Source organism: Microtus pennsylvanicus, chromosome 14 (genome assembly GCF_037038515.1).
Source record: "Microtus pennsylvanicus isolate mMicPen1 chromosome 14, mMicPen1.hap1, whole genome shotgun sequence".
Taxonomy (NCBI): Eukaryota; Metazoa; Chordata; class Mammalia; order Rodentia; family Cricetidae; genus Microtus; species Microtus pennsylvanicus.
The window spans coordinates 17,576,542-17,603,930 of NC_134592.1; the positions used below are offsets into that span (position 1 = coordinate 17,576,542).

At 44.7% G+C, this 27,389-nt stretch overlaps 1 protein-coding gene across 12 annotated transcripts in view; it reads left to right on the plus strand.

Moving 5' to 3' along the window:
* The window catches only part of Ttc7b (tetratricopeptide repeat domain 7B), a 224,393-nt gene that overhangs the window by 141,414 nt on the left and 55,590 nt on the right, over window positions 1–27,389 (plus strand). For all 12 annotated transcript variants that reach the window (XM_075947231.1, XM_075947235.1, XM_075947233.1 and 9 more), the window contains 2 exons: window positions 174–334; window positions 24,589–24,705. In XM_075947231.1, the coding sequence (XP_075803346.1) occupies window positions 174–334; window positions 24,589–24,705 (278 nt within the window). The remainder of the gene's footprint in view (window positions 1–173; window positions 335–24,588; window positions 24,706–27,389) is intronic.

A 27,389-nucleotide genomic window follows, 5' to 3' on the forward strand; every position in this document is an offset into this window, starting at 1 on the left:
CTCATCAGCCCTATTACTGCTGAAGAGGATGTGCTCCCTTGTTTGGCCAGTGTCCTGGGGATGCCATGAGGTTGACCCCTACGATGTGAAACCACTCACAATGCACCTTCTGTAACCATGGCTCCTTTCTGTGGAACTGTTTAAGCATTCCTTTTGGTCTTGTTTTAAACCAGATACCAGAAGCTCTCGGGTATGTCCGTCAAGCTCTTCAACTCCAAGGTGATGATGCCAACTCCCTGCACCTCCTCGCTCTCCTGTTGTCAGCCCAGAAACACTACCATGACGCTCTCAACATCATTGACATGGCCCTGAGTGAATACCCAGAAAATTTTATGTAAGTAATCCCACATTGATCTCCCCTACTCTGGAGTTACTGGATGAGCTTCACTCTCCCTCTTTCTTCTCTGTCAAATGTGAGATCTTCATGAACACTCAAGGAGGACAAAGAATCTCTGGTTGCCCCACCCCCACCCCACCCCGTTTCCTAGCTACCCATGATGTGCCTCAAGTCACCCTCACCTGTTCTTCCCTTCTGTGTGCCCTGGAGCACACAGATGATTGTACCAAGATGGTGGGTAAATCTTTTAATAGTTTTCTGGCACAGGACAATTGTCTATATTCTGTCAATTATGTTTTAAATAAACACTGATTGGCCAGTAGCCAGGCAGGAAGTATAGGTGGGACAACCAGACAGGAAGTAGAGGCGGGTCACTGAGAACAGGAGCATTCTGAGAAGGAAGAAGCCCATTTCTCCCGAATCCTGTCCCAATCACAGAAGAAGGAAGATGTGATTGCCCTGCTGAAAAAGGTACTAAGCCATGTGGCTAACATAGATAAGAATAATGGGTTAATATAAGTTATAAGAGTTAATAAGAAGCCTGAGCTAATGGGACAATCAGTTTATCATTAATATAGACCTCTGTGTGATTTCTTTGGGACTTAACAAATGCGGAAACCGGGCAGGACAGAAACCCTTTGTCAACAAATGTCACCCAACGTGGGGCTCGGACCCACGACCCTGAGACTAAGAGTCTCATGCTCAAAAAAAATATTGTAAATACTAATACCAGTGCACATGGCTGTGACAGAATCCTGTTACACTCCAGTGGCTGGAGTATGGGGAAGTGTTGCTTTGGAGACTGTTTGCCCTGTGTCCCTTGAGAGCTCCCACAGGTTGTGGGTGATTATCCTGTAACTTGGATCAGTGTACTTTACCTCTCTGAGCTTAGGTTAATCTCTAGGAAATACAATTCCTTGGATAAGTTAATAACTATACATATATAAGAATTGTCATTGTAAGAAGCCCCAGTCCATCATCACATCTGTCTTCTGAGTCACATTTTTTATTGAGCCAACGGATGTGGGATCCTTTGACTCCTGGTGGTTAGGCTTTGTGGAGAACATTGTCTTCTGGGCTACTGAGTTACCATTTTATCCTCAGTGGTGCTTAGTTACCAGTACACAGTGGCCAAGAATAGTAAACACCCCAGCAGGCTGGAGGGTTCCAATTGTCTGCATGGCTGCAGATCCAGTAACAGGGTGGGGACTGCTTGGGGGTCGGGGAGCACAGGGAGAAGGGAAGGAATGTGGAAGGTGGCCCTGCTTCCTCTCTACTTCAGAAGTGCTGCAGCAGCATATAAATGGGTCAGTGCTGGCTTGATCTCCTGCCTCATCCCCTCCTGGGGGTTCTAATCGGCGCTTTTTCGTCTCCTCTTGGAAAATTGGTTTACACATTTCCAGTACAAACATTTCCTTGTCTTCAAGGAAAGGGTACTTCTCCTCTCCCCAGCCAGAGCTGTCTTCTTATAATCCAGGAAGCCTCTGACTGGAGTTTGCTTCTGTAGGCTCAGCTTTTTGCAGAGTGAACTAAAAATCTTTGCTACAGTTTTGCTTCTTGCACATCTAAGACTTGCTCTTGGGATACCTGTGTATTTCTGGATTTTTATCCCAAGACGTCTATCCCTGTAGAATCTCAAAGTATTTAAATTACTTTAAAAAGTGTTTGGTCCTTTCTCCATCTCGATAAAGTAGTAAAGTACAACGTGATACAATTGAATTTGATCTCTCTTATCAGTCCTTATAATGCACCCTCCTGTGATTCCTGCCTCCTGCCCTGTGTGTGTACACGCCCACTCCGCTCATTAGATCCTGCACTCCAGCACGTGGCTCCTCTCAGTGGCTCACTCCAGCACTGTTGAGGAGCTTCCTAGACCACCAGCCACGCTGCACAGGAAGCAGTAAACAGTGGTGGCTGCCGTGGTGATGCCTCCAGGTGACAGCAGCTGACAGCTTTTCAAGCCGTAGGAATAAGGAGCAGCAGTGGAGATGTTTAGGACGGCAAATCTGTTATTCCAATGCTAAGCTGTGAGCTAGAGAAAGCTCATGGCAGCAGGCCTGAGAACAGCCCATGACGTGTTCGCTTCTCAGATATTTGTGTTCTTCCTTTGTGATCAGAACTTCTCCCCAGGTTTTAGTAAGAATACATTTCAGTATTCTCATTTTAGTAAGAATATTACTAAAAGTTGAGACCAAAGGTGGGTCCTGTGTTTTCCTGCTGGCCGGGTAAAGCCTGTTAACACCAACCTAAACAAGAGTGACTCCATTTTGTTTCAGCCTAGGGTTTCCTCTAGTTTCTTTTATCCCTAACCCACTGATAGTAACAACCACATAGTTGATATTATGTTTGTACTTATTCCCTAGGAATGAACATCCTTCCACTAGGGTCAGCCCTGTCTATCTTGTTGAACAGCTGTCAGATAAGACAGTTGAAGGTTCTCACAGAAGCAGCTGGTCCTCCAGTGTTGCCCCATCTGCACTGGTCTGTTCTCCATTACTATAACAAAAAAGAAAAGAAAAAAAGATCTGAAGCTGGGTTAACATTTGTGAAAAAAATAGATTTACTTATAAATAGATTTACTAGAGGTCCAGGGGCTCGGTGTAGATGTTGCACGTCTTGGATGGGGGCCTCCCTGACTTCATCATCTCTGTTACATAGTAGATGGTACACGGAGGGAACACATGCACAAATGAGAAGTCACAATGTGAACATGAGTCAAGAGAACGGAACTGGTCCAGCCTTGCACTGTTACAGCAGGCTGTTCACAAGAAAATTAACCAGGTCCTGTAAGGATTACATCACTTACTCAGAAGGGTAGAGCCCCCAGTGACATAATTACCTTGTACTAGGTTCCACCACTTTCCACCATCGCCACACTGAAGATCAAGCTTCCAACACCTGAACACTTAGACACACAAACCATGACCAAAGCATATACCACATGCTTTGGCTTACAGGCGTGTCCTCCAAAGATTATTGTGTTAAGGCTTGCTCCCCAAGGTGACACTTTGAGGAAGTACTTTGAATCTTAAAGGGTAGTATCTCGGCTACTTTTCTGTTGCTGTAACAAGGCATCATGACCAAGGCAACTTGTAAAAGAAAACAAGTTGGGGGCTTACAGTGTCAGAGAATGAGTCCTTGACCATTATGGCAGGGAGCATGGCAGGCAGGCATAGCACTAGAGCAGTATCTAAGAGCTTACATCTTGGTCCACAAGCCTGAGGCAGGGAGAGAGCTAACTGGGAATGACATGTGCTTTTGAAATCTCAGATCTGCCCCCCAGTGACATACCTTCTCCAGTGAGGCCACACCTCCTAATCCTTCCCAAATGGTTCTACCAACTGGGGACCAAACATTTGAAATATGAGCCTATGGGGGTCATTCTGATTCAAACCACCACAGATGGTATGTATCTGATAGAAGTTTCTAGGTTATTGGTTATTGTTTTTACTAACTGTGGCTTATGGATAAAGAAACGTAATGTGCCCTAGGCTTTAGTAAGTCTAAGATTCTACTGGAAACGTCATTAGGACCTTAGCTTGTCTTCTCTCTGCTTTCTTTTTCTTTATGACCTACCAGCTAAGTTTGCTCCATTAGTTCCTGCCAAGATGTTCCATCTTTGTGAGAGGCCCAAAGTGACACAGCCCTTATTTGTGACCTGGAACCTCTAGAACCATGAGCCAGAGTCAACCCTCCCTATGTATGAGATGATCGCTGTAGCTCTTTCAGTACAGGGTCAGAGTGGACTATATGGCATCCTCATTCTCCATGAAATCATAACCCATGTTTTCATACCTTGAAAAAGCTTAACAGGGACCTAAAGAGTCTAAACTAAGAGGCACCATCTCAGCCATCTTGTCATTTGAAGCAGAACTGTAAGTGGATAAATATTCGCCAGCTATAAAATTTCTGAGAACCAGAAATGCTTTTTTTTTTTGGATGGGGGCACACAGCAGCAGGGTCTTATGTGGCTCAGCTTCAAACTTACCTTGTAGCTGAGGATGATCTTGAACTCCTGGTCCTCCACCTCGACTTTCCCAGTGCCACGATTACACATGTGTGCCCTCATACCCAGTTTATGATGTGTTCAGGATGGAGCCCAGGCTTCATGCACGCTAGGCAAACACTACCAACGGAGCCACGTGAGTCACAGCCTCACCCAGAAACTCCTTCCTAAAGGAACTCCACAAGTAAGTCTGGAGAAGCTGGTGTTGTGGGCTTAGTTCTGCACGGAAGGAAAGGAATGCAGATTCTTTTTATAGAAGTTAAGGGTTCAGCTATAAGAGTTGGGCAAACCTGGCTTTGAACATCAAACCCTCTAGCTCTGAGTAAGTCACTTAATGACTTTGTCTCGTCTTTTCATTTGTAAAATGTGGCTAATAAAATACCTATATCAGAGGATTATTGTAAGAATTGAGTTAGCTAACGCATTTATAAGGCTATTGTATGTGACAACTGCTTAGAAACAGAAAATAATTTGTATTATCACACCACCCCAGTGGCTTCAACCGTAGTTTAATTGTTGTCAAATAATGATAGAAACTAAAGAATGTTTATTTAGTATATTTAAGACGATAGTATAAAACATGAATATTAATTCCTTATTTAAGGAAAAGAACATTAGTGGTGCCCATGAACTGCCTTTGATTCATTTGTGCTCACACATATATTTGCAATATGTCTTACGTGATGTAATGGCTGTGTTTCCTTTCTATCCAGTCCTGTTGCTGCTCACCTACCCGTTAATTCTTGTCTTGACTTCTGTGTTGGTCATTGTCTTATATCTCTCTACTATTTATTTTATACTTGTAAATAACAAAGATTTTTAGTTTTGGATTTTTTTATGTATTTTAAAATATAACCCAGATACTACTTGCTTTCAGTGCTTAAATTATGTTCCTGAGGTTCTGTCTTGTTGCATCTTTATCCAATCTACTGTAAAGAGACAAGATTGCTCTCTTTGGGGGCTGTGATAGGAGATGCTGCTGTAAATATTCTTTACAAGTCTTCTTGAGCCTTCATTCAAGGGTTCTTATAGATTCATAGGTCATAGCATTTGTGTTTTGTAGTTGCTTGGTTTGATATCTCTCTCTCTCTCTCTCTCTCTCTCTCTCTCTCTCTCTCTCTCTCTCTTTCTCTCTCTCTAGAGCCCTGGCTGGCCCCGAGCTCACTATGTAGAGCAGGCTGGTCTTGACTTCACAGAGATCTGTCTTCCTCTGCCCCCAATGCTGGGATTAAAGGCAGGCATGCACTACCATAGCTGGCAGTTAGGTGTATTTTTGACTTCGCTGGTAATTCCAAAGCATTGGCCAGGTTGCATTCCTTTCTGTCCTAGAGCCCCTGTTCTTCTCCGCACTGTGGCCACAGGCTAAGGATTGCATGTGAGTTGTGGCGTGCCCCTCCTTACCAGTGAGATTGCATTTTTTTTTATTTTGCACATTGGTCATTTAGCCTTCCCCTTTTGTAAAGGATAGAGAAGTCTTTGCTTATTTTTGACTTGGGTTATCTTCACAAATTACAAAATTTGTAAGGTTTTTTATATTTATAAAAAGCAAGTTCTGGTTTCTTTATATTTGTTGCTTCTCTTTTATTTTTAAAATTTATTTGTTTATTGTTTTTGTGTGTGTGTATGCCTGTGTTAGTTTGTGTGTATCGTGTGTATTTGGGAGCCTAAAGAGCCCAGAAGATTCCCCAGAACTGGAGTGATAGACAGATGTGAGCTACCATGGGGATATTGGGAACTAAACCCAGGTCATCTTCTTTTTTTTTTTAATTGAAAATGAATTTTTAACACAATATATTCTGATCATATTTCCCCTCCCCATCTCCCAGATCCTCCCCAACTCCCCACACTTCTGAATCTACCCCTGTTCTTTTTCTCTCTCACTAGAAAGCAAATAGGCATCTAAAAACAACAATAACAAAATAAAAACAAACCAAAATAGGACAGAACAAACAAATGGGTGGGTGGCGAAACCAAAGAAATAGTATAAGAAACACTTGCTGTGGTAGTTTGAATATAATTGGCCCCCGTAATCTCATAGGGAGTGGCACTATTTGGAGATTTGTTGGAGTGGGTATGGCTTTGTTGAAGGAAGAGTGTCATTGTAGGGACGAGCTTTGAGGTTTCCATAGTTCAGGGTACCAGGATACCACCTGTCTCTCTTGACTTCCTGTTGCCTGCAAGATGTAGGACTCTCAGCTACTTTTCCAGTACCATGTCTGCCTCCACGCTGCCGTGCTCCCTGCCTTGATGATAATGGACTGACATGAAACTTTAAGCAAGCCAAATTAAATGTTTTCCTTTATGGGAGTTACCATGGTCATTGTGTCTTTTCACAGCAGTAGAATCCCTAAGACACTTGCACATGTAGAAGAAATACTACACACACACACACACACTATATATATATATATTATATATATATATATATATATATATATATATATATATATATATATATATATATATATAAAGACCTGTAAGGTAGAAAAATGTCCAGCAAAACCTTATTAGACAAAAATCTTACACTTCCTGCCTTCCACCCCAAGTGGCTGGTTACAGATGTACGCCCAGGCTTTACAGTGCTGGGGCGCACACCTAGAGCCTTGTGCATACAAGGCAAGCCCTCCGTCAGCTGAGTTTTGTCTCCTGCTTGTTCTTACTGCTTTGTTTTTTTGTTTGTTTTGTTTTGTTTTTTGTTTTTCGAGACAGGGTTTCTCTGTGGTTTTGGAGCCTGTCCTGGAACTAGCTCTTGTAGACCAGGCTGGTCTCGAACTCACAGAGATCCACCTGCCTCTGCCTCCCGAGTGCTGGGATTAAAGGCGTGCGCCACCACCGCCCGGCTTCTTACTGCTTTGTTATATGAGAGATAGACTTTCCTGTACTTTGTGATTTATGGGTCTCATGGTCATGGTCATTCTAAGCTTTTTCATACAAATTCCAAGTCAGATTGTCAAATTCTACCACCCTTAATTTTGAATGGGATTACATTAAATATAATACCTCAGTTGGGGAGAATTATCAGTTTTTGGCAGTGGCTTTTCTAATTCCTTGCCATTGTATGACTGTAATGAACTAGGCCTTTAAAAATATTTTATGAAGGACTAGAGAGGTGGCTCAGCAATTAGGAGAACTTCCTACTTTCTCACAGGACCCAAGTTTGAATCCCAGCACTCACATGGCAGCTCCAGGTGTCTGTAACTCCCAGAGGGTTGATGCCCTCCTTTGACTTTCATGGGCAAACTAAGACACACATGCAGTACACAGATATACATGGAAGCAAAACACTCATACACATAAAATTTTAAAGAGTAGAGGAGGCTGAATGGCGGTGGTGGTGCACACCTTTAATCCCAGCACTTGGGAGGCAGAGGCAGGCGGATTTCAATGAGTTCGAGGCCAGTCTGGTCTACAAAGCGAGTTGGATAGCCAGGAATGTTACACACAGAAACCCGTCTTGAAAAAAAACAAAACAAATAAAAAATAAAAAGTAAAAAAATGAAAAAAGAGGGATAATAATAATATCATCTTTATGAAAGCTAGACATTTTGGGTCACTCTAACCCCATCATTTGGGAGGTAGGGGCAGGAGGACCAGGATTTAAAGGCAATCCTAGGGGATAGTGAGACTGTCACAAATAAAACATGTCCTTATGAGGTTTTGCAGTTTTCTTCATAAATATTTTGTTCATGTTTTACTAGGACTATTCTTAGTTCCCTGTAAAATCTTTTAGTTTTTTTTATATACAATTTATATTTGTAAAATGTGGGGGTTTTTTTGAAACTGGAGATCAAACCCCAGTTCTTTTTTTTTATGGTTTATTTAACATTTAACTTTGTTTTATGTGTATTGTGTGAAGGTGTCAGATCCCCTGCAATTGGATCTTCAGACAGTTGTGAGCTGACATGTGGGTGCTGGGAATTGAACCCAGGTCCTCTGGAAGAGCAGCCAGTGCTCTTAACCACTGAGCCATCTCTCCAGCCCCTGTAAAATGTTTTTAATCTGATTTGTTACCTACATGCTGCTAGAGTATAGAATGGGAACTGACTTTTGTATATTTTCTTAGTCCAGTTTAATTCTTAATAAGTCAAATAACATATATCAATTAGTTTGGAATTAGTACTTAGATAATTTTATTAGAAATAATTAAAATTATATTTTCCCTAAACTCTTGGGTTTTTTTTTACCTGACCTCACTGTGTTAGGACCTTGAGCACACTTGAATGGAACTCCTTCACTGTTTGCCGTCAGATATTTATGCTTATTACAGAGTTTTTACAGATACTGTTTAAGAGATAGAGGATGTTTCCTTATTCCTCATTTGCTAAGAAATGGTCTTTTGTTTTGCTTTAGTTTGGTTTCATTTTGGTTTTCCAAGACAGGGTTTCTCTGTGTAACTGCCCTGGCTGTCCTGGAACTCACTTTGTAGACCAGGCTGGCCTCAAACACACAGAGATCCACCTGTCTCTGCTTCCTGAGTGCTGGGATTAAAAACATGAGCCACCACTGTTCGGCAGAAATGTTTTTATTAATCAAAAATGATAATGAATTTTATAAAATGGTTTTTCTGCATCAACTGAGATGATTGTATGACTTGACTCCTTTAATCTATGAATATTGTATTGACATTTTTAAATGTATTATAGCTATGTCTTATAATAATACCATTTTGGTTGTGATAAGCTAACTTCTTATGGATTTCCTTGGCCAACTTTTAAATGACTAGTTAAATTAATTGATAAATTTAATTGATTAATAATGCCATTTTGATTGTGATAAGCTTATCCTTGACCAATTTATGTTTATATTCAAAATAGCCTGTAATTTTGTTTGCTTTTATATCCCCATCATATTTTGGCTATAATTGGGTTAGGCTGGGCTTCCTAAATGATATGGAATGCTTCCTTTTTATTTTTTGAACACGTCAGAGCAATTTGTGTAAGGTTAGAATTGTTATATTAAGACGACACTAAGGAGCAGCCCACAGAGACGTTCTTTGAGTTTCTGCAGGTCAAGATCCATGAGGTACACAGCCATCTTCCTTAGGTCCAGCATCCTATCGAAGGCAAATTTAAGGGCACGTTGATTATGTCATTACTCAGCTCAGGTACAGTGATGGTCTCTGTAATCACTAATCAAAACACTGCTCAAGAGGAGGTTTTAACTTAAACTGAGATCCTTTGAGAATATGTAGGCAAGTCTTACTATTTTTTATTTTATGCATATGAGTATTTGCCTGCATACACGTAAATGAACCATGTATGTTCTAGTGCCCGCAGAGGCTATAAGAGGGGGTCAGATCCCCAGAACTGTTTTTACAGGTGGTTGTAAGTCCCCATGTGGATGCTCAGAAGAACAGCAAGTACTGTAAACCACTGAGCTGTCTCTCTAGATCCATCTTTCACCATGCCTCTCACAGTGTGGTGTGCGAATATAGCGGTCATAGCTGACTGTATGAATGTTTTGTGTCCAGATCTTCTCACATAGTTTCCACTAGTGTAAAAAAATCATGACCACCTGAAAAATCTCCCCAGGTGTGAAGATGAGGGATCCTTGCAGAGGTAGGTGTTTTAGAAGCGCTGTGTCCTTCGACCCAGAGAGATGTGTGTTTTTAGTTGAAAACACCTAAAACTGTCCACCCACCATAAAGATCCAAACTTGTATCTGAAAATTTTGAAAAGTCACTTTCTTGTGCTTTGCCCATCATCTGATGGTTTCATAAAAGTGCTCTCGATCCGATGACCTCACTAATAAACAGTGCATGAGTGAGTGTGAGTATGTACTCCACTACTTCAGTGAGTGTGAGCATGTACTCCACTTAAACTTCAGTGAGTGTGAGCGTGTACTCCATTTAAACAGTACATGAGTGAGTGTGAGCATGTACTCCACTTAAACTTCAGTGAGTGTGAGTATGTACTCCACTACTTCAGTGAGTGTGAGCGTGTACTCCACTTAAACTTCAGTGAGTGTGAGCGTGTACTCCATTTAAACAGTACATGAGTGAGTGTGAGCATGTACTCCACTTAAACTTCAGTGAGTGTGAGCGTGTACTCCACTTAAACTTCAGTGAGTGTGAGCATGTACTCCACTTAAACTTCAGTGAGTGTGAGCATGTACTCCACTTAAACTTCAGTGAGTGTGAGCATGTACTCCACTACTTCAGTGAGTGTGAGCATGTACTCCACTTAAACTTCAGTGAGTGTGAGCATGTACTCCACTTAAACTTCAGTGAGTGTGAGCATGTACTCCACTTAAACTTCAGTGAGTATGTACTCCACTTAAACTTCAGTGAGTGTGAGCATGTACTCCACTTAAACTTCAGTGAGTGTGAGCGTGTACTCCACTTAAACTTCAGTGAGTGTGAGCATGTACTCCACTTAAACTTCAGTGAGTGTGAGCATGTACTCCACTTAAACTTCAGTGAGTGTGAGCGTGTACTCCACTTAAACTTCAGTGAGTGTGAGCATGTACTCCACTTAAACTTCAGTGAGTGTGAGCATGTACTCCACTTAAACTTCAGTGAGTGTGAGCGTGTACTCCACTTAAACTTCAGTGAGTGTGAGCATGTACTCCACTTAAACTTCAGTGAGTGTGAGTGTGTACTCCACTTAAACTTCAGTGAGTGTGAGCATGTACTCCACTTAAACTTCAGTGAGTGTGAGCGTGTACTCCACTTAAACTTCAGTGAGTGTGAGCATGTACTCCACTTAAACTTCAGTGAGTGTGAGCGTGTACTCCACTTAAACTTCAGTGAGTGTGAGCATGTACTCCACTTAAACTTCAGTGAGTGTGAGCATGTACTCCACTTAAACTTCAGTGAGTGTGAGCGTGTACTCCACTTAAACTTCAGTGAGTATGTACTCCACTTAAACTTCAGTGAGTGTGAGCATGTACTCCACTTAAACTTCAGTGAGTGTGAGCATGTACTCCACTTAAACTTCAGTGAGTGTGAGCATGTACTCCACTTAAACTTCAGTGAGTGTGAGCGTGTACTCCACTTAAACTTCAGTGAGTATGTACTCCACTTAAACTTCAGTGAGTGTGAGCATGTACTCCACTTAAACTTCAGTGAGTGTGAGTGTGTACTCCACTTAAACTTCAGTGAGTGTGAGCATGTACTCCACTTAAACTTCAGTGAGTGTGAGCGTGTACTCCACTTAAACTTCAGTGAGTGTGAGCATGTACTCCACTTAAACTTCAGTGAGTGTGAGCGTGTACTCCACTTAAACTTCAGTGAGTGTGAGCATGTACTCCACTTAAACTTCAGTGAGTATGTACTCCACTTAAACTTCAGTGAGTGTGAGCATGTACTCCACTACTTCAGTGAGTGTGAGCATGTACTCCACTACTTCAGTGAGTGTGAGTGTGTACTCCACTACTTCAGTGAGTGTGAGCATGTACTCCACTTAAACTTCAGTGAGTGTGAGCGTGTACTCCACTTAAACTTCAGTGAGTGTGAGCGTGTACTCCACTTAAACTTCAGTGAGTGTGAGCGTGTACTCCACTTAAACTTCAGTGAGTGTGAGCATGTACTCCACTTAAACTTCAGTGAGTGTGAGCGTGTACTCCACTTAAACTTCAGTGAGTGTGAGCGTGTACTCCACTTAAACTTCAGTGAGTGTGAGCATGTACTCCACTACTTCAGTGAGTGTGAGCATGTACTCCACTACTTCAGTGAGTGTGAGTGTGTACTCCACTACTTCAGTGAGTGTGAGCATGTACTCCACTTAAACTTCAGTGAGTGTGAGCGTGTACTCCACTTAAACTTCAGTGAGTGTGAGCGTGTACTCCACTTAAACTTCAGTGAGTGTGAGCGTGTACTCCACTTAAACTTCAGTGAGTGTGAGCGTGTACTCCACTTAAACTTCAGTGAGTGTGAGCGTGTACTCCACTTAAACTTCAGTGAGTGTGAGCGTGTACTCCACTTAAACTTCAGTGAGTGTGAGCATGTACTCCACTTAAACTTCAGTGAGTGTGTACTCCACTTAAACTTCAGTGAGTGTGAGCATGTACTCCACTTAAACTTCAGTGAGTGTGAGCATGTACTCCACTTAAACTTCAGTGAGTGTGAGCGTGTACTCCACTTAAACTTCAGTGAGTGTGAGCATGTACTCCACTTAAACTTCAGTGAGTGTGAGTATGTACTCCACTTAAACTTCAGTGAGTGTGAGCATGTACTCCACTTAAACTTCAGTGAGTGTGAGTATGTACTCCACTACTTCAGTGAGTGTGAGCATGTACTCCACTTAAACTTCAGTGAGTATGTACTCCACTTAAACTTCAGTGAGTGTGAGCATGTACTCCACTTAAACTTCAGTGAGTGTGAGTATGTACTCCACTTAAACTTCAGTGAGTGTGAGCATGTACTCCACTTAAACTTCAGTGAGTGTGAGTATGTACTCCACTTAAACTTCAGTGAGTGTGAGCGTGTACTCCACTTAAACTTCAGTGAGTGTGAGCGTGTACTCCACTTAAACTTCAGTGAGTGTGAGCGTGTACTCCACTTAAACTTCAGTGAGTGTGAGCGTGTACTCCACTTAAACTTCAGTGAGTGTGAGCATGTACTCCACTTAAACTTCAGTGAGTGTGAGCATGTACTCCACTTAAACTTCAGTGAGTGTGAGCATGTACTCCACTACTTCAGTGAGTGTGAACATGTACTCCACTACTTCAGTGAGTGTGAGTGTGTACTCCACTACTTCAGTGAGTGTGAGCATGTACTCCACTTAAACTTCAGTGAGTGTGAGCGTGTACTCCACTTAAACTTCAGTGAGTGTGAGCGTGTACTCCACTTAAACAGGAAAAATCAAATCAAACTTCAGACAAGACTGCTGGAGAGTTGCATAACCACGTTTGTTTCAGGGCAGGAAGGAGAGGGACAGGAAGCAGGGAAGTTACTGTTTAAAGGATACAGACTGCTTTGCAAAATGAAGCGTTCTGGAGGCTAGAGAGATAGATAGTTCGGTTAGTAAAGTGCTTGCTCCAAAAACATAAGCACTTGAATTCGGTCTCTGGAACCCACATAAGAAACTCTATGTAGTGCTAAAGAGATGGCCCAGTGGTTAAGAGCATGAGCTGCGATCCTAGACAACCAGGGTTCAATTCCCAGCATCTACATGATGGCTCACAACTTCTGTAACTCTAGTTCCTTTCTGGCCTCTGCAGGCTTACACACGTGGGGCACAGACATGCATGTGGGCAAAACACCCACACACATAAAATACTTTACAAAGGCCATATGTGATCTTTGTAATCCCTGCATTGAAAAAGTGGAGACAGGCAGCTCCCACTGGCCAGTGAGTTCCAGGCCAGCGCTAGACCCTGTCACTAAAACAAGGTCTAGAGCAGCTGAGGAAGGACAACTGAGGTTGACCTCCAGCTCTGTACGCACACACACAAGGTCTGGAGATGGCTGATGGACGGTGGCACCGCATTGTGAATGAACTTGAACGCCACAGAACCATATACTTAAAAATAGCTAAAACGGCAAATTTTTTACTATGTATGTTTTACTACCTTTATTAAAACAACTTTCTTTTATTTTATTGTTGATGTGCTTGGCTATAGGATGGCTTCTAGTAAGTATTCTTCAGAATTAGATGACTAGGAACTGTTAGTGTCTGGATCATTAAGCCAGCCTTCTTTCAGAGTAGACTTTCTGAGCCCAGGTGACATATCCCAGTTAGTATCCTGACGTGGGTCACCTTTCTGGGAGGTCTGGGTTTGTGGTGAGGTCTTTGGTAAACTTGGATGCTTGTTAGGAGTAGGACCCCAGTCTATTGACAAATGAATGGCTTGGAGGCCAACAGAGCATTTCCAATCAAAGACTGGGAAGACTGGGAGAGCGTTTACAGCTGTATTTGTTTTTTTTTGGGGGGGGGGGGTTCAGGGGGACTCTATCCTGCATGGCCAGAAGCAGACATCCCCAACGGGATGGGTGATACTCCCTAAACCTCTTTCCCCATGTTCACCTCGCCAGGCACTTCTGATTTAAATTCCTCAAGTATCTTGTGCCCTTTCCAGAAGAGCCCCCCTTTTAGGAAAATGTTTATTTCCTTCAAGATGGACCAGTCTCCTTGGCAGTTGAAGGTCAGGTCTGTTCAGCAGATCTGGGAGAAGTCAGCCCGAGGCAAGAAGGTCGGCATCCAAGCCACCCCTTTCTAGTCAGCACCCAGGAAGTTGATTTAATATTTTCCTTTTCAAGACCGCCAATTTTCCTAGTGTCAGTCAGTAATCCCAAGAGTCCCCTTCAGAACTCACACAGTGTACTTTCTGGAACCTGTTGTCTGCAGTGCCTTGCCCTCCGTGCTCAGCATGCCGCAGACCTGAGGAGCTGTACTGTAGGCAGCTGGAGCCCACAGCCCTGCACAGCCGCTTGGGAGCCGTGGGGAGAGTCTGCCTGTTCCTTTCTCTGTGATTGCTGGGCCAAGGGCATTGCTTACCACTCCCTGTACAGAACCTGAGGACAGCTTCTCTGCCTCCCTCTCACTTTGCCCCCTTGATGTCTCATGCCCTCCAGTCAGAGCCCGGAGGAAGGAGTCTTGCCTGTATGTGTAGACCCTGTTGTTTTGAGGGTAGCATAACATTCAGCAGCTGCCATCGCTAAAGCAGGAACTGAAGGTGGTCGTAATGATGGTGGCAGTGTGATTCCAGAGGTGTTTTCAGTTCAACCTGGGCAGGTCGCTTCCAGCTTAGGCACCACAGCTCCAGAATTCAAACTGAGATCAGTCACTGAAACAGAAGCCAATAACGAAGCAAATTGCCGTGCCTTGAGGTGATTTGTGTCTGTTGTTAGCTCTAAAATACTTCTAGGTGGCTAAGGGAGTATTCCAGTTGAGAGGCAACAGGTAAGGAATATGGTCCACCATAAAGAGGAGAGGCTTAGGGTCACAGGTGTGCAGCACATCATCAGGTTGGCTTTGTCCCCAGCCCTGCCCCTCCCAGGGCAGGAGAAGAGGCAGCTAAGCCCTGAAAAACTAGCTACTTACATATTCTTTGGCACTAAGAATCTTTGTTTTCCCAAATCAGTGTGGTCTTGATTTCTTGGACAGTTGACCTGAGAGTGAGGGGATATGGTGCAGCTCGGTCACTGCTGACAGCTGAGCCCCGAGAGCGAGGAGAGCTGATGAGCTTCCAGACCTGCTAGTACATTGCGCATGTCTCCTGGAGCACCTGATGGTGTCAAGATGGTCACGTTTTTACAACTTCCTTAGCAGTTAAATAGCTCACTTCTGTCAGGGAGCCAGTGGGTAGACCCATCACCAGAGAAGCTGCTGCAGCAAAGAGAACCTAGCCCTCAGACACGCCTCCCCTGTTGGCTGCTAACCAGGAGGCAGAATGCATTTGGGTGTGTGACAGGACCAAGCACCCAGATTAACCCCTTGAAAACCTGAGAATAGCCTCTGAGCTGTCATGTATCGGCAAAGAAATTTGGACCAGAACACATTTCAAAAACATTTAAATTTATGCCCATTTGGGTCGGCATGATGCCACACTCTCCCAGCCATTGAACCTGACTTTGATTTGCCTGTTCTGCAAAACATTTGATTCTTCATCCCTGAAAGATGATTTACTTACTAAGCCCATTCAGGATCCTACCCTGTCCACATGCTGGTGGGGCAGTCGCTCCATGCTCTGCAGACTCAAGGGAGGACTGGGAGATAGCTGCCCCTCTGAATGGTGCCCCAGACCAGGAGACCATAGCTGCCCCTCTGAATGATGCCCCAGACCAGGAGACCATAGCTGCCCCTCTGAATGATGCCCCAGGCCGGGAGACCATGGTTGCCCCTCTGAATGATGCCCCAGACCAGGAGACCATAGCTGCCCCTCTGAATGATGTCCCGGACTGGGAGACCATGGTTGCCCCTCTGAATGATGCCCCAGACCAGGAGACCATAGCTGCCCCTCTGAATGATGTCCCGGACTGGGAGACCATGGTTGCCCCTCTGAATGATGCCCCAGACCAGGAGACCATAGCTGCCCCTCTGAATGATGCCCCGGACTGGGAGACCATGGCTGCCCCTCTGAATGATGCCCCGGACTGGGAGACCATGGTTGCCCCTCTGAATGATGCCCCAGACCAGGAGACCATGGCTGCCCCTCTGAATGATGTCCCAGACTGGGAGACCATGGTTGCCCCTCTGAATGATGCCCCAGACCGGGAGACCATGGCTGGATGGTATACCCTCAGTGTAACTATGTGGGCAACACTAGGCAGAGTTCTAGTTCATCCCTCAGGAAGTGCTCAGGGGTTCTCCCTGGAAGGGCAGGTACCATGTATTTCATACCATAGCTAGGGTGCCCACAGTTGGGAGCATAATGTGAATGGTTTGCAGAATTCCCACCTAGCTTGGGAACTAAAGGCATGCTCCCAAGAGTCTCACTGAAGGCAAATGTGGTGCATACCAATAGTTCCATCTTCCCAGAAGCCCAGGAGTTTGGAACCAGCCTGCGCAACATAGCAAGCCCTCAATTCTAAATAAATAAATTAATTTCTCCTGGGAATGAATAAGCACAGGAAGAATTTCTGAAGTGCAAGAAGCATGGGAGCCCTTTCCTGGGCAGCTGTTTTCCTCTGTTCTTCAACAGACCACTGAAGTCTGTCCTCCTTTAGGGTGGGGGGCTGTGAACAGACCACCGAGGGTCTGTCCTTTAGGGTGGGGGGCTGTGAACAGACCACCGAGGGTCTGTCCTCCTTTAGGGTGGGGGCTGTGAACAGACCGCTGAGGGTCTGTCCTCCTTTAGGGTGGGGGCTGTGAACAACAGTGCTTTTTCAATTTAACTTTGCACCCACCTGGGATTACCTGGGAATCTAGAGGTGTGTGAATTCCGACTGGGATGTGGCAGATAGAAGAGAGATAGATTCTGTTTTTCCTAAGAATCTTTCCAGTAGATTCTGCAGCTACATGTCTTGGTCTATACTCAGAATAACAAAGTATTCAGAAATCTGCTAAGGCCTTTTCTAGTTTTGCATTTAAAACTTGTATCTTCTCTTTCTCCTGAGATCATAAATAGGAGATCATATATATCAGTACAGTAGGTAGGTAAGCCAAATGGTCTATGAAATTACTTCCTGGGTAACAAATGAATAACCAGATAGATCACTTGAGTGTCATTTGCTAACTGTTTGCAATTAGTGAGGCCTCGAGGAGTATTTGGTATGTATTAACAATCCTGTGACCTGGGTGACACCTCATTCCTTCCAGCTGTTGTGTAGGGGAATGGCAGGGCTGTGTCTCAGCTCTGGCTCCCGTATGGCTGTAAGCCAGCATCACAGGGTGCCCTGGTGGTATCAGTCACAGTGGCTACACTAGGGCCTCAGGTTAGTTGTTTGTTCATGTGTTTGTTTGTTCCTCTGGCACTGGTCCATTAAGAAATCCTCGCCAGGCCAACTGTGGCTCCAAACAGCACATAGTAGGCATAGAAATGTTGAAGACCGTCAACAGAGGTAGAGTTCGTTCAGGCTCGATGGGAACCTTCAGAAGGTTGAAGGCGTGCTTCTCCTGGACACGGCTGGCTGCACATGGCCTGCTTCGCCTTCTCTTTCGGAACACCTGTTTCCAAATGACTCATCTGGCTTCAAATCCTCATCTCTCTCCTCATCGCCACACTGCTTTTCATCTCTCACATCGCTCGCATCAGTGGGGTCGGCGCCAACCGTCTTCTGTATTTAAAATTCCTTCTGAGCGCTTGCCCTACCCACCCTACACCCCCTCCTTTGCAGATCCAGTCTTCCCTTTGCCTAGTGTCACATGCATGCATTCCTTCAGGTCCTTGCAGCAGCCCTGCTCCATCTCTCCAGGTGGGCTGCCCAGCTCTGAAAGGTGGGGGACGACATGCAGGGCCCCCTGTAGCAAACCTCCCAGGCTGCTCTGCACGGCTGCTTCTGCACCTGCCCACATTCAGGAGATAAGCCAAGGAAAGCTCCTGGCATGAGGGCTCTAAAAGTTCACAGAGCAGCACAAGCTCCCAAGGATTCAGGTGCCTATCATTTTATTTCTAAACCAGCTGCCATGAACGCAGCCCTCACACCTAGTTGGCAGGTTTGGATGGCTAATACACATGTTTCCTCCTTGAAGCAGTTAGCAAGCTGGAGGAAAGTAGAGCCTCAGACTTTCCAATTATTTAAAATTTGTATGAGAGAGAGGGGGGGGGGTGGAATATGAGAATGTGGGCTGTGTGGCTCAGGGCATAGTGGAAGCTGAAGACCACTTTAGATGCAGTCCTTGCCTTCTATGTTGTATGAGACAGGGTCCCTTGTTTCCCATTGCCTACTCCAGCCCAGCTAACCAATGATCTTATGGGGATTTTCCTTTCTCCGCCTCCCATCCCACTCTAGGAGCACTGGGCCTACAGATAAGTGCTATTACATCTGGCTTTGAGTGGGCTCTAGGGACCCAAACTCAGGTGCTCATGTTTGCACAGCACCCACAGAGCCATCTCCTCCGCCCTCACTGAGTATTCTAGATCAGAAAGTTTCGAGAAGCATATTAAGTTTCTGAATTTTGAAATATGGATCTTTTTAGCTTCATCTTCCCCTGAGCCCAACTTGGGACTTAGGGGAATGGACCAGGAGAAGGTGAGCAAGAGTCACACAGGATAGAGCAGACTCCCAAAGATCAGAGAGTCCTCCTAGGAATGGTTACTTAGACTCATTTCCTATGAGGAACAATGAAATTTCACAATACCACATGGCCTAGCTCCTCACTGGGGCAGTTGTATGTCCTTTCTTAGCTCTTCCCTAAGCCAAACATAGTCTTTATTCCTTGATTTATCTTGGGATTCTTTCCAAAGTAGGGTAAAATATTATTTAATGAATTTTAATGAAAAGTAAAAGTTTGAGTAACTGGGGTGTTCAAACACCTAGAATTTTTTATGTCTGAGACTTGGGGATGAAAGGCAAATCCCAAGCACGCATGCACAAATGTGGCTGCCCTTTACTGAATCTTGTGTGCGACAGTCTAGGGCAGAGCCCCAGCACCCAACTCCTCAAGTTCAAGGCCACAGGGTGGTCCTCACTGGGCTGGAAGTTTCCAGGGGGGCTAGGGAGCCTTATGCCACATTGTACTGCCTCCAGTCTTGCATTTGGGAGTTTTAAATACTTGGTGGTGGAGTAGACAGTGCTATGCCCACCTCCTCATTAGTGTCATTATAAGATTTGAGATCATTCTCTGCTTCTTGTTCAGTACTTTGGAAGTCAGACAGATTTAGAGTTAAGTGTCTGTGATGTGAGTTTGGGCAGATTAACTCTCTGCCTAATTTGTAGGATTGCTGTGGAATCGGTGATTAAATATTTCAGGTGTCTCTCAGCTGCTGCTATTGTTATTATTTTACTTGTCTTGGAAACATATGTTTCCTGGCTTATAATTTGTTATCCTGCAGTTGTGAACTCTTGTGGTTTGGCAATTGTGTTGTCATTGGATGGGGGTTACTCCCGTTCTTGAAGGCTGAATAGGTGTTGTTTGGCATGCACTCTGCAGGATGAGTAGGTGCGTGAGAGGCCAGAACACATGGCTTCAAGGACATTTCAAACAACAGAGAACTCTGTGCAAAGACCCAGAAGCATGAGGACTGAAGTGAGGGAAGAGTTGGCCATGGCTTGAGTTGGGTTACAGATGATGGGCAAGAGCCAAAACACAACAGGCATTGTAGAAGATTCAAATTTTAATTGTTAATAATGAAGTCCATATTAGTTACTTTCCTCCTTATTGTAGCCAGAGTGATTGACAGGAAGCAGGTTAAGGAAAGATACAAAAGGCGGATCTCTGTGAGCTCAAGGCCAGCCTGGTCTACAGAGCGAGTTCCAGGACAGCCAGGGCTACACAAAGAAACCCTGTTATGAACCGCACCAGCCACCAAAACGAGGGAAGATGCAGATAATGAAGAGAAAGCAGGAACCGCGGTGGCAGGAGCTAGAAGTGCTGGTTGGTTTGCACTCAAACCAGAATCCCTTGACAGGTGATCATTCTCCACTTGCTTTTCCTGTTTTATTCAGATAAGGAACCCCAGCTTACAGGATAGCTCCCCAAATTTAGAATGGGTCTTTGTAACAGGAGGAGGGCCTGCTTGTTGGTGCCAGCCACCTGGCTGCTTAGCTCCAAAAATAACCACACAGAAATTATATTAATTAAAACACTGCTTGGCCCATTAGCTCTAGCTTCTTATTTTTATCTAACTCTTATATTAATTTAACCCATTTCTATTAATTTGTATATCGCCATGTGGCAGTGGCTTACCGGCAAAGATTCTAACCAGTGTCTGTCTCAGGTGGAGGATCCATGGCTTTCTGACTCCACCCTTCTTTCTCCCAGCATTCAGCTTAGTTTTCTCTACCTACCTAAGTTCTGCCCTATTAACAGTCTGAGGCAGTTTCTTTATTCATTAATGGGAATCACAGCACAAAGAGGAGGCTCCCACATCAAGTCTTCACATCCATAACACACACAGCTAAACCAATCTAGAAATGCCCTCACAGACCTGCTGAGATTTGTCTTGTAGGTGATTCTAGATCCTGTCAAGTTGAAATTAACCATCACAGAATTGAATTGGTGTTTTAGCATGTTCTGGTCTTCGTTAATTTTAATACGTTTTCAGTGGGTCTCTGAAAAAATGATTTAAATAAGATTATTGAACTTCAAACCAAGTCTAGGAAGTCTGTGGCTTCTGATGTTAAGTCACGGCTGTTCCTGACGACACGGACAAACAGACGTGTACTCTATCCTACACTGCTTTGTCCTGAGATGTTTCGTCACTTGTTTTGTTTACCTTGCCTTGGGATTTCCACAGTGAATTGAATTTATAATATCTTTGGATTTAGCAGCATCAAACTAATGCCAGGCATTGTGTAGTCTGTGTTTCTGTGCCAGTATTGCTTGCTTCCCGGCAGATGTTTTCAGCAGCCTTAAGACGTTCAAGTAGGTTTCTGGAGAGATGACAAGCACAGGTTCTGTATTCAACACTCTTTCCTGTCTTACAAAGCCACCGGAGTTCAGGAAGAGGGTAAAGAGGCGGTGTCATCTCTCCCTGCTCTTCCTGTGTGCTCATAGCCAGCCCGTGTGCTCACAGGCCTGTGCACGGGCTAGCTGCCTGTGTTCTTGGCTCCCTGGCTCTTCCTCTGCCAGGTTCTTTCATGCTGTTCCCTTCCCTCCCTCCCCGTGCCTTTCTTGTCACGTGTGTTACAGTTCCATTATTGTTCTTCCTGTCTAGTTCTCTTAAATCCAGCCCACACCTTTTCAGCTCCATATCCTGAGTCAAGTGTTTGAAAGCTGTTATTTCATGTTAATTAGAAGTTCTTTTCCCAGCCAGCAAACCTTCACAGAAGTGTTCCCTCAAGCCAAGGCTACAAGATGCACTCTGGCATTTGTACTTGGGGACAGTAGAAGGAGTCATGGCTAATTGCTGCTGAACAAGGAAACATCCTCACCTATTCCCAGACCTTTCTATGTACCTGGCCAAGCCGTAAGACCCTACCCAAGAACCCAGCCACCTACAGTAGACTTCACAGTCCTAGGAGAACTCTCTCCTGGCCACCATGCTCGGCAGTCACCCTCACTTAGAAGATCCCATGGGCCTCCACGTGGTCTCCACTAGAGACTGATAGGAGACCAGTCAGAAGCTGCTCCTTTCCTCCTAACATGTTGGATCTGGGTAGAAGTTACTACTGGCACATTCTCAACTCATGAAGCTTCAGCAGGAGTTAGCTTTTGGTTCTTCTTAAAACTCTTGAGACCCCCTGAATGGCTGCCAGTCTATAGGTGGACCTAGTAGGTTTCAAGGGAATTTTCATCTCTTCAGATGTCATGGATCAAAGCCAAGCCCCATGCTTGCATCTGGCCTTCCTCTTTGTGCCCACTGCTTATAGGTCAGGGACCACAACCTTCTCATCACCTGGCCCATGGCTGTCTCAGCCCAGGTTCTGTACTGCAAACCAAGGCTTGAGGAGGAAGCTTGAGACCTAACCCTCCCCTGGGAGCCACCAGCAAGCACCCCAGACTTTCTGGGCTCTGTTGGGAAAGCGTGGCAGAGCCGAGTTTGGTGTGCTGGGGGAAGGCTACCCCTGTCCCATCTTTCACTGCAGGACTTCACTGCTCTGGTTACCATGAAGGTGGATATTATATCACAAGTGGCTGAAGAACTCTCCTGTATCACATTTATACCACTTGAAGTGCATGATCTCCCATGGGCTGCAGAGACAGCCATTGGTGAGCAGATGTGGTGCAAGGCCCAAAAAGCAGAGCGCAATCGCAGGCAGTGTGGAGGGGGAGTTCACAGATAGGGGAGTGAGGACTCACATAGAAAATCACCTCCAGTGGCCCCATTTGTTGGGGCAAAATAACTACTACCTACCTAGAAAGGTGATCACAGAGACGGCAATACCCATGTCTTTAAGTGCCACATGTAGGCCCGGCACATAGGAGGCCTTAGCAGTCTGCAGCTGTCACCTCCTGTCTTTATTAGCAAACTGCAGCTATGTGCCAAGTAAAGAAGATAAGTAAAAGACTTATGTGATAAGGTCAATTTAGCTGAACTGTAGAAAACCAGAGAGCAGGTAAGTGCCAGGGGTTAGGATCCAGGATCCAGCTTGCACAGCTGAGGGAGACGCAGCAGCCGGTCAGCTCCAGGGAAGTGAAGGGTGTGTGGTACATGGCTGGGTAGTGCCGTGAGCGCTTCGAAGGGCTAGCAAAGAGAGTGTGACCCACTGTTAGAGGTGACAAGAAGTGCTGGGTCTAAGTGCAAACATTAGATGAGAGCTGAAGGAGGAGAAGGAAAATCTGTCTGTGCCAGAACCTTTTCAAGGACAGTGGGGAGAGTCCAGAGATTGGGAGAGCTGTGGTCTGCAGTCATGGTCTGATGTCTACAGGGAGAGGTTTGGAGGAGGCTAAGTCTGAGGGAAATCCCTCAGCTTAGCACAGTAGATGGAGGCTGAAGCCATGGGTGACGTCAGGAATAAGGAGATGCTTTCATGATTGTGAGGGACTTGTGACGTCTTGTCACTAAATAGCCAGGCTAGGCAGGACACAAGAGGAAGCCTGCACCATGGTCCTCTTGCCTATCTGACTTCAAGGAAGTCTTTTTAAAAAACAGGGTATTCCATAGCTCAGATTGACCTGCAACTCAGTGTATAAAAGCTAACAGTAATCCCCCTGCCTCAGTTTTCTGCATGTTGGGACTACACACATGGGTTACCATGCCCAGCTATGTAAGCTTTCAAAGCCTCCGAGAGGCTGAACAGTCTTCTGGAGGGCTCTCTGCAGATATTTATATCAACTGAGTCATATCTCCTGTGTAATCTTATAAATAAACCAAGGTTCACTTTTAATGAATTTCTGAAGTTTCATAAATAAATTGGATCAGTTCTAAAAAGCATGCTTTTAATAAAATCTCTGTTCTGGATAAAATTGGCCACTCCAGTGCTTTTAACCTCCCCACACACTTTGTCACCCTATGCTTGCTTGTGCCTCCTTCACAAAGCCACAGGTTGAGCAGCGAGTTTAAGAGTCCTTGACTCTGCAGCCGCTACCTCCCCTAGACCCTGCAGGTGCTGGATGGCCCATTTTAAGACAAGTGCAGTTCAGGGCCTACACAGGCCTAAGCCACATGGGGTCCTGATGCTGAAGGGGACATGGACACAGCCTGATGCCTAACCCATGAACTATGCCCAGTTGAGAACCACTCACAAAGGGAAAATTAGTGTCTCCAAGGAAGTCTGTCTGTATATAAACCACACTTAAGGGCGGGCTCCATGCTTAACAGTAGATGGCCAACACAAAATTAACTCAATTGTATCTTTAAAAGATTTTTGTCTCATATTACTTTTGGCATTTTTATAGGTATTTTGCGTATATATTGCGGTTTCCAACTTTGTGCATTTAATAGGATTCTGTGTGTGCAGTAGTATGTGTCTCTGCATCTATATATGTTTCTTGTACTTTGGCTCTTTTTTCCATTAGTTTGTTTGTTCTCTCTATTCTGGTTTGTTTTTGTTTTATTTTGTTGTTAGTATTTTAGAAACTTTTTTGTTTTCTAATGAGAAAGCAAAAGGAAGTGGATTTGGGTGGGTGGGATCTGGGAGGAGCTGGAGGAGGAGAAACTGCGATCAGAATATATTGTTTGAGAAAAAAATCTATTTTCAATAAAAATTAAAATATATGCAGTTGCCCCCTGCTCTAGGATGAGCCCACTCCTCATGTGATTTGAGAGGTAGGCCTCTGGCTTAGCTGTGTGTCTTCTCTTTTCTCTCTCACTGTAGACTACTGTTTTCCAAAGTGAAGTTGGAGTCACTCTGCCGGGGCCCAGATGAGGCGCTGCTCACCTGTAAGCACATGTTACAGATATGGAAATCCTGCTACAACCTCACCAATCCCAGGTCAGAGACCAGCGCTGCCTGTTTTGTGTCATGTTTGCATGGATATCTGCAAATCAGAGCCATCTCCTGTGGGCATTTATCTGGCATTAACTCTGTCACTCCCCTGTACACCAGTCTCCACAAATGGTCGATAATAATGATAAAGTCTTAGTGAGGGTTCTATTGCTGTGAAGAGACGCTATGACCATGGCAGCTCTTCTAAAGGAAAACATTTAATTGGGGCTGGCTTGCAGTTCAGAGGTTTAGTCCATTGTTGTCATGGCAGGGAGTGTGGTGGTGTGCAGGCAGACATGGTGCTAGAGAAGGAGCTGAGAGATCTACATCTGAATCTGCAGGCAGCAGGAAGAGAGAGTGAGCCGCTGGGTCTGGTTTGAGCATCTGAGACCTCACAGCCCACCCCAGTGACACACTTCTTCCAACAAGGCCGCACATCAGCAAGGCCACACCTCCTAATAGTGCCACTCCCTATGGACCTGTGGGGGCCATTTTCTTTCAACCACCACATGGAGCTTCATGCTTCTCCATGGTTGATGGAGCCTCTAAGTCATGGGTTTCATTTGTTCCTCTGTCCTCCCCACTCCCATGGATGACTCGTAAAAGTCATTCACAAAAGCTTTTTCTCTCCTGCCTGTGATAATTGCCATCTCTCTAGAAACTGATGTATAGATTGATCAGTGACACACTCCAAACATTTCCTATAATATTTAAAGGGTCTGTGTCAACAGCAGACTATATCCTGTTAAGACGGGAAGTCACTGTGAATATAGTTAAAAATAATTTTGAAGAAGTTAAAATTATGATTCATACAAATATAAAATAAACATGTATTGAAGATTTTATTAACTTTACTCATATGTGAAGGAGCTAGTACAAGTTAAGATCCATTCAAAGAAGAATTTGAATATGTGCATAGACAGAAATGCTGAAATGAATTTACAAATATACATATTTACAAAAAAACATAGTATCCTATAAGATGATGGAATATGTATTGTGGGACTGTCTTTTCCACAGGGTAGAAATCAATTGTATACCCCATAGATAAATTTGTCATAATAGTTTCTACAAGTTAACTTCTACCGCTCAGAGCTGTGTAGTATCTAAGTTAACAGGTACTTAAAGATGCTATCCTTTGTGCCAGAAGATGTGGGGAGAAACCGCCAGGCAACCCCAGCAGCAAACACCCCATAGCCCAGGTGCCCCAAGTCTGGGACACATTGCCAGAGGGATTTAGCAAAGAGTTATCTGATGATTCAAGTGACTGCCTATAATGCAAATACTTGATATTTCTCAAGTTCATGGCAAGGTGTATGGATGACTTATAGTATGCCCTAAAGAGTCAGGAGGCAGACAAGGTGTCGTTCAATGGTACAGGAGTGTAGGAGGCAGACAAGTAAGCTAGTTGTCGTGGTCTACAGAGACCTACAGAGAGGAAGGGCTGACTGTAAGTAACTGTGTCAGTGGGAAATGGTAACTTTGACTTTTTTTTTAACAAAAGTTTTTTCAGTTGGACAGGTTTTGGTGGCTCACACTGTAATTCCAACTCGGAAAAGCCAAGATAGGGGGATTGCTGAGAGTCCAGGACCAGACTAGACTGCTGAATGAGTTCTAGAGTAGCCTAGCCATCAAGATTGGAGCATCTCTGTCCTATACCCAGCCTACAGCAGACACTTCCTCAGCTGGTTGCCTCTGTGTGGAGCCCATCCTTTGCCTGCTCCTCCTTTAGAAAGGAGAAAATAAACCCTCCGCTTTCTCTTTGCCAATTCCCTCCGTTCTCCACACCTCTCCCACCTCCCCACTTTTCCTCCCACTTAGCAACCAAGAATATTGAATGTGCAGAAGAAAAAAATAGCAGAATTGGAAAGCCTTTAAAAATACCTAACCAAATGCCTGGGCTGTGTCCGTACTCTTCTTTCCTTGAAAGATCTCTAGGGCCGGAGCAAGGCCTTCCTGCCCTAGGGTGGAGATGACCTCTTCCAAAGCCTTGGGCATGAAGTGGAGACAGAGCAGCCCTTTACTAGAGAGCTCCCTGAGTGTTTGTCTCAACTTCATTTTCTTGGGACATAAATGTTTCTCAGCAGCCCTTACCATTGCACAGATTTCAGCATGCTTGGGCAGCTGGGGTGAGAAGTGCCCCTGGCTAAGGAGTGCAGCTTGCAGAAAGAGGGCTTGCTCTCCAGCATCTGCACACTTCAAAGCCCCCGATACAGCAGCATAGGACCAAGAGCCTCCAGGCTGTCTTTAGGTGGCATGGACGTTAGCACCAGGCAGGATCGTGATAAGAAGTGTGTGAGAAACAGCCTTTCCTAAAAATAAATAAGCTGAAAACTAAGCAGAAAGATTTTTACAGGAAACAGCTGGTTTCTGTCCAGAGGAAGTGGGTCTGTGCCAACTGCCTGACTCCACTGCCCTTGCCTCTGCCTTTGCTCCACCTGTCTGGGTTTCCCAGTCTTCCCCAGGCCCTTGCATATCCTTCCCAGGCTAAGCACAGGCCTTCGGGGACACTAAGAGGGGGAGGGGTGGCCAAACTGAAAAAGCCCTTGACTATGCTCTCAGCAGCTCTCTCCGTCTTTCTTTTGGCTTGAGGGAAATCATAATAGAAGCTGACTGCTGAGCTGAGCCTTGGACAGTGTGTACCAAGAGCGCTCCACCTGCAGTTGTAGGACGCAGCTCCTGCTCGGAGC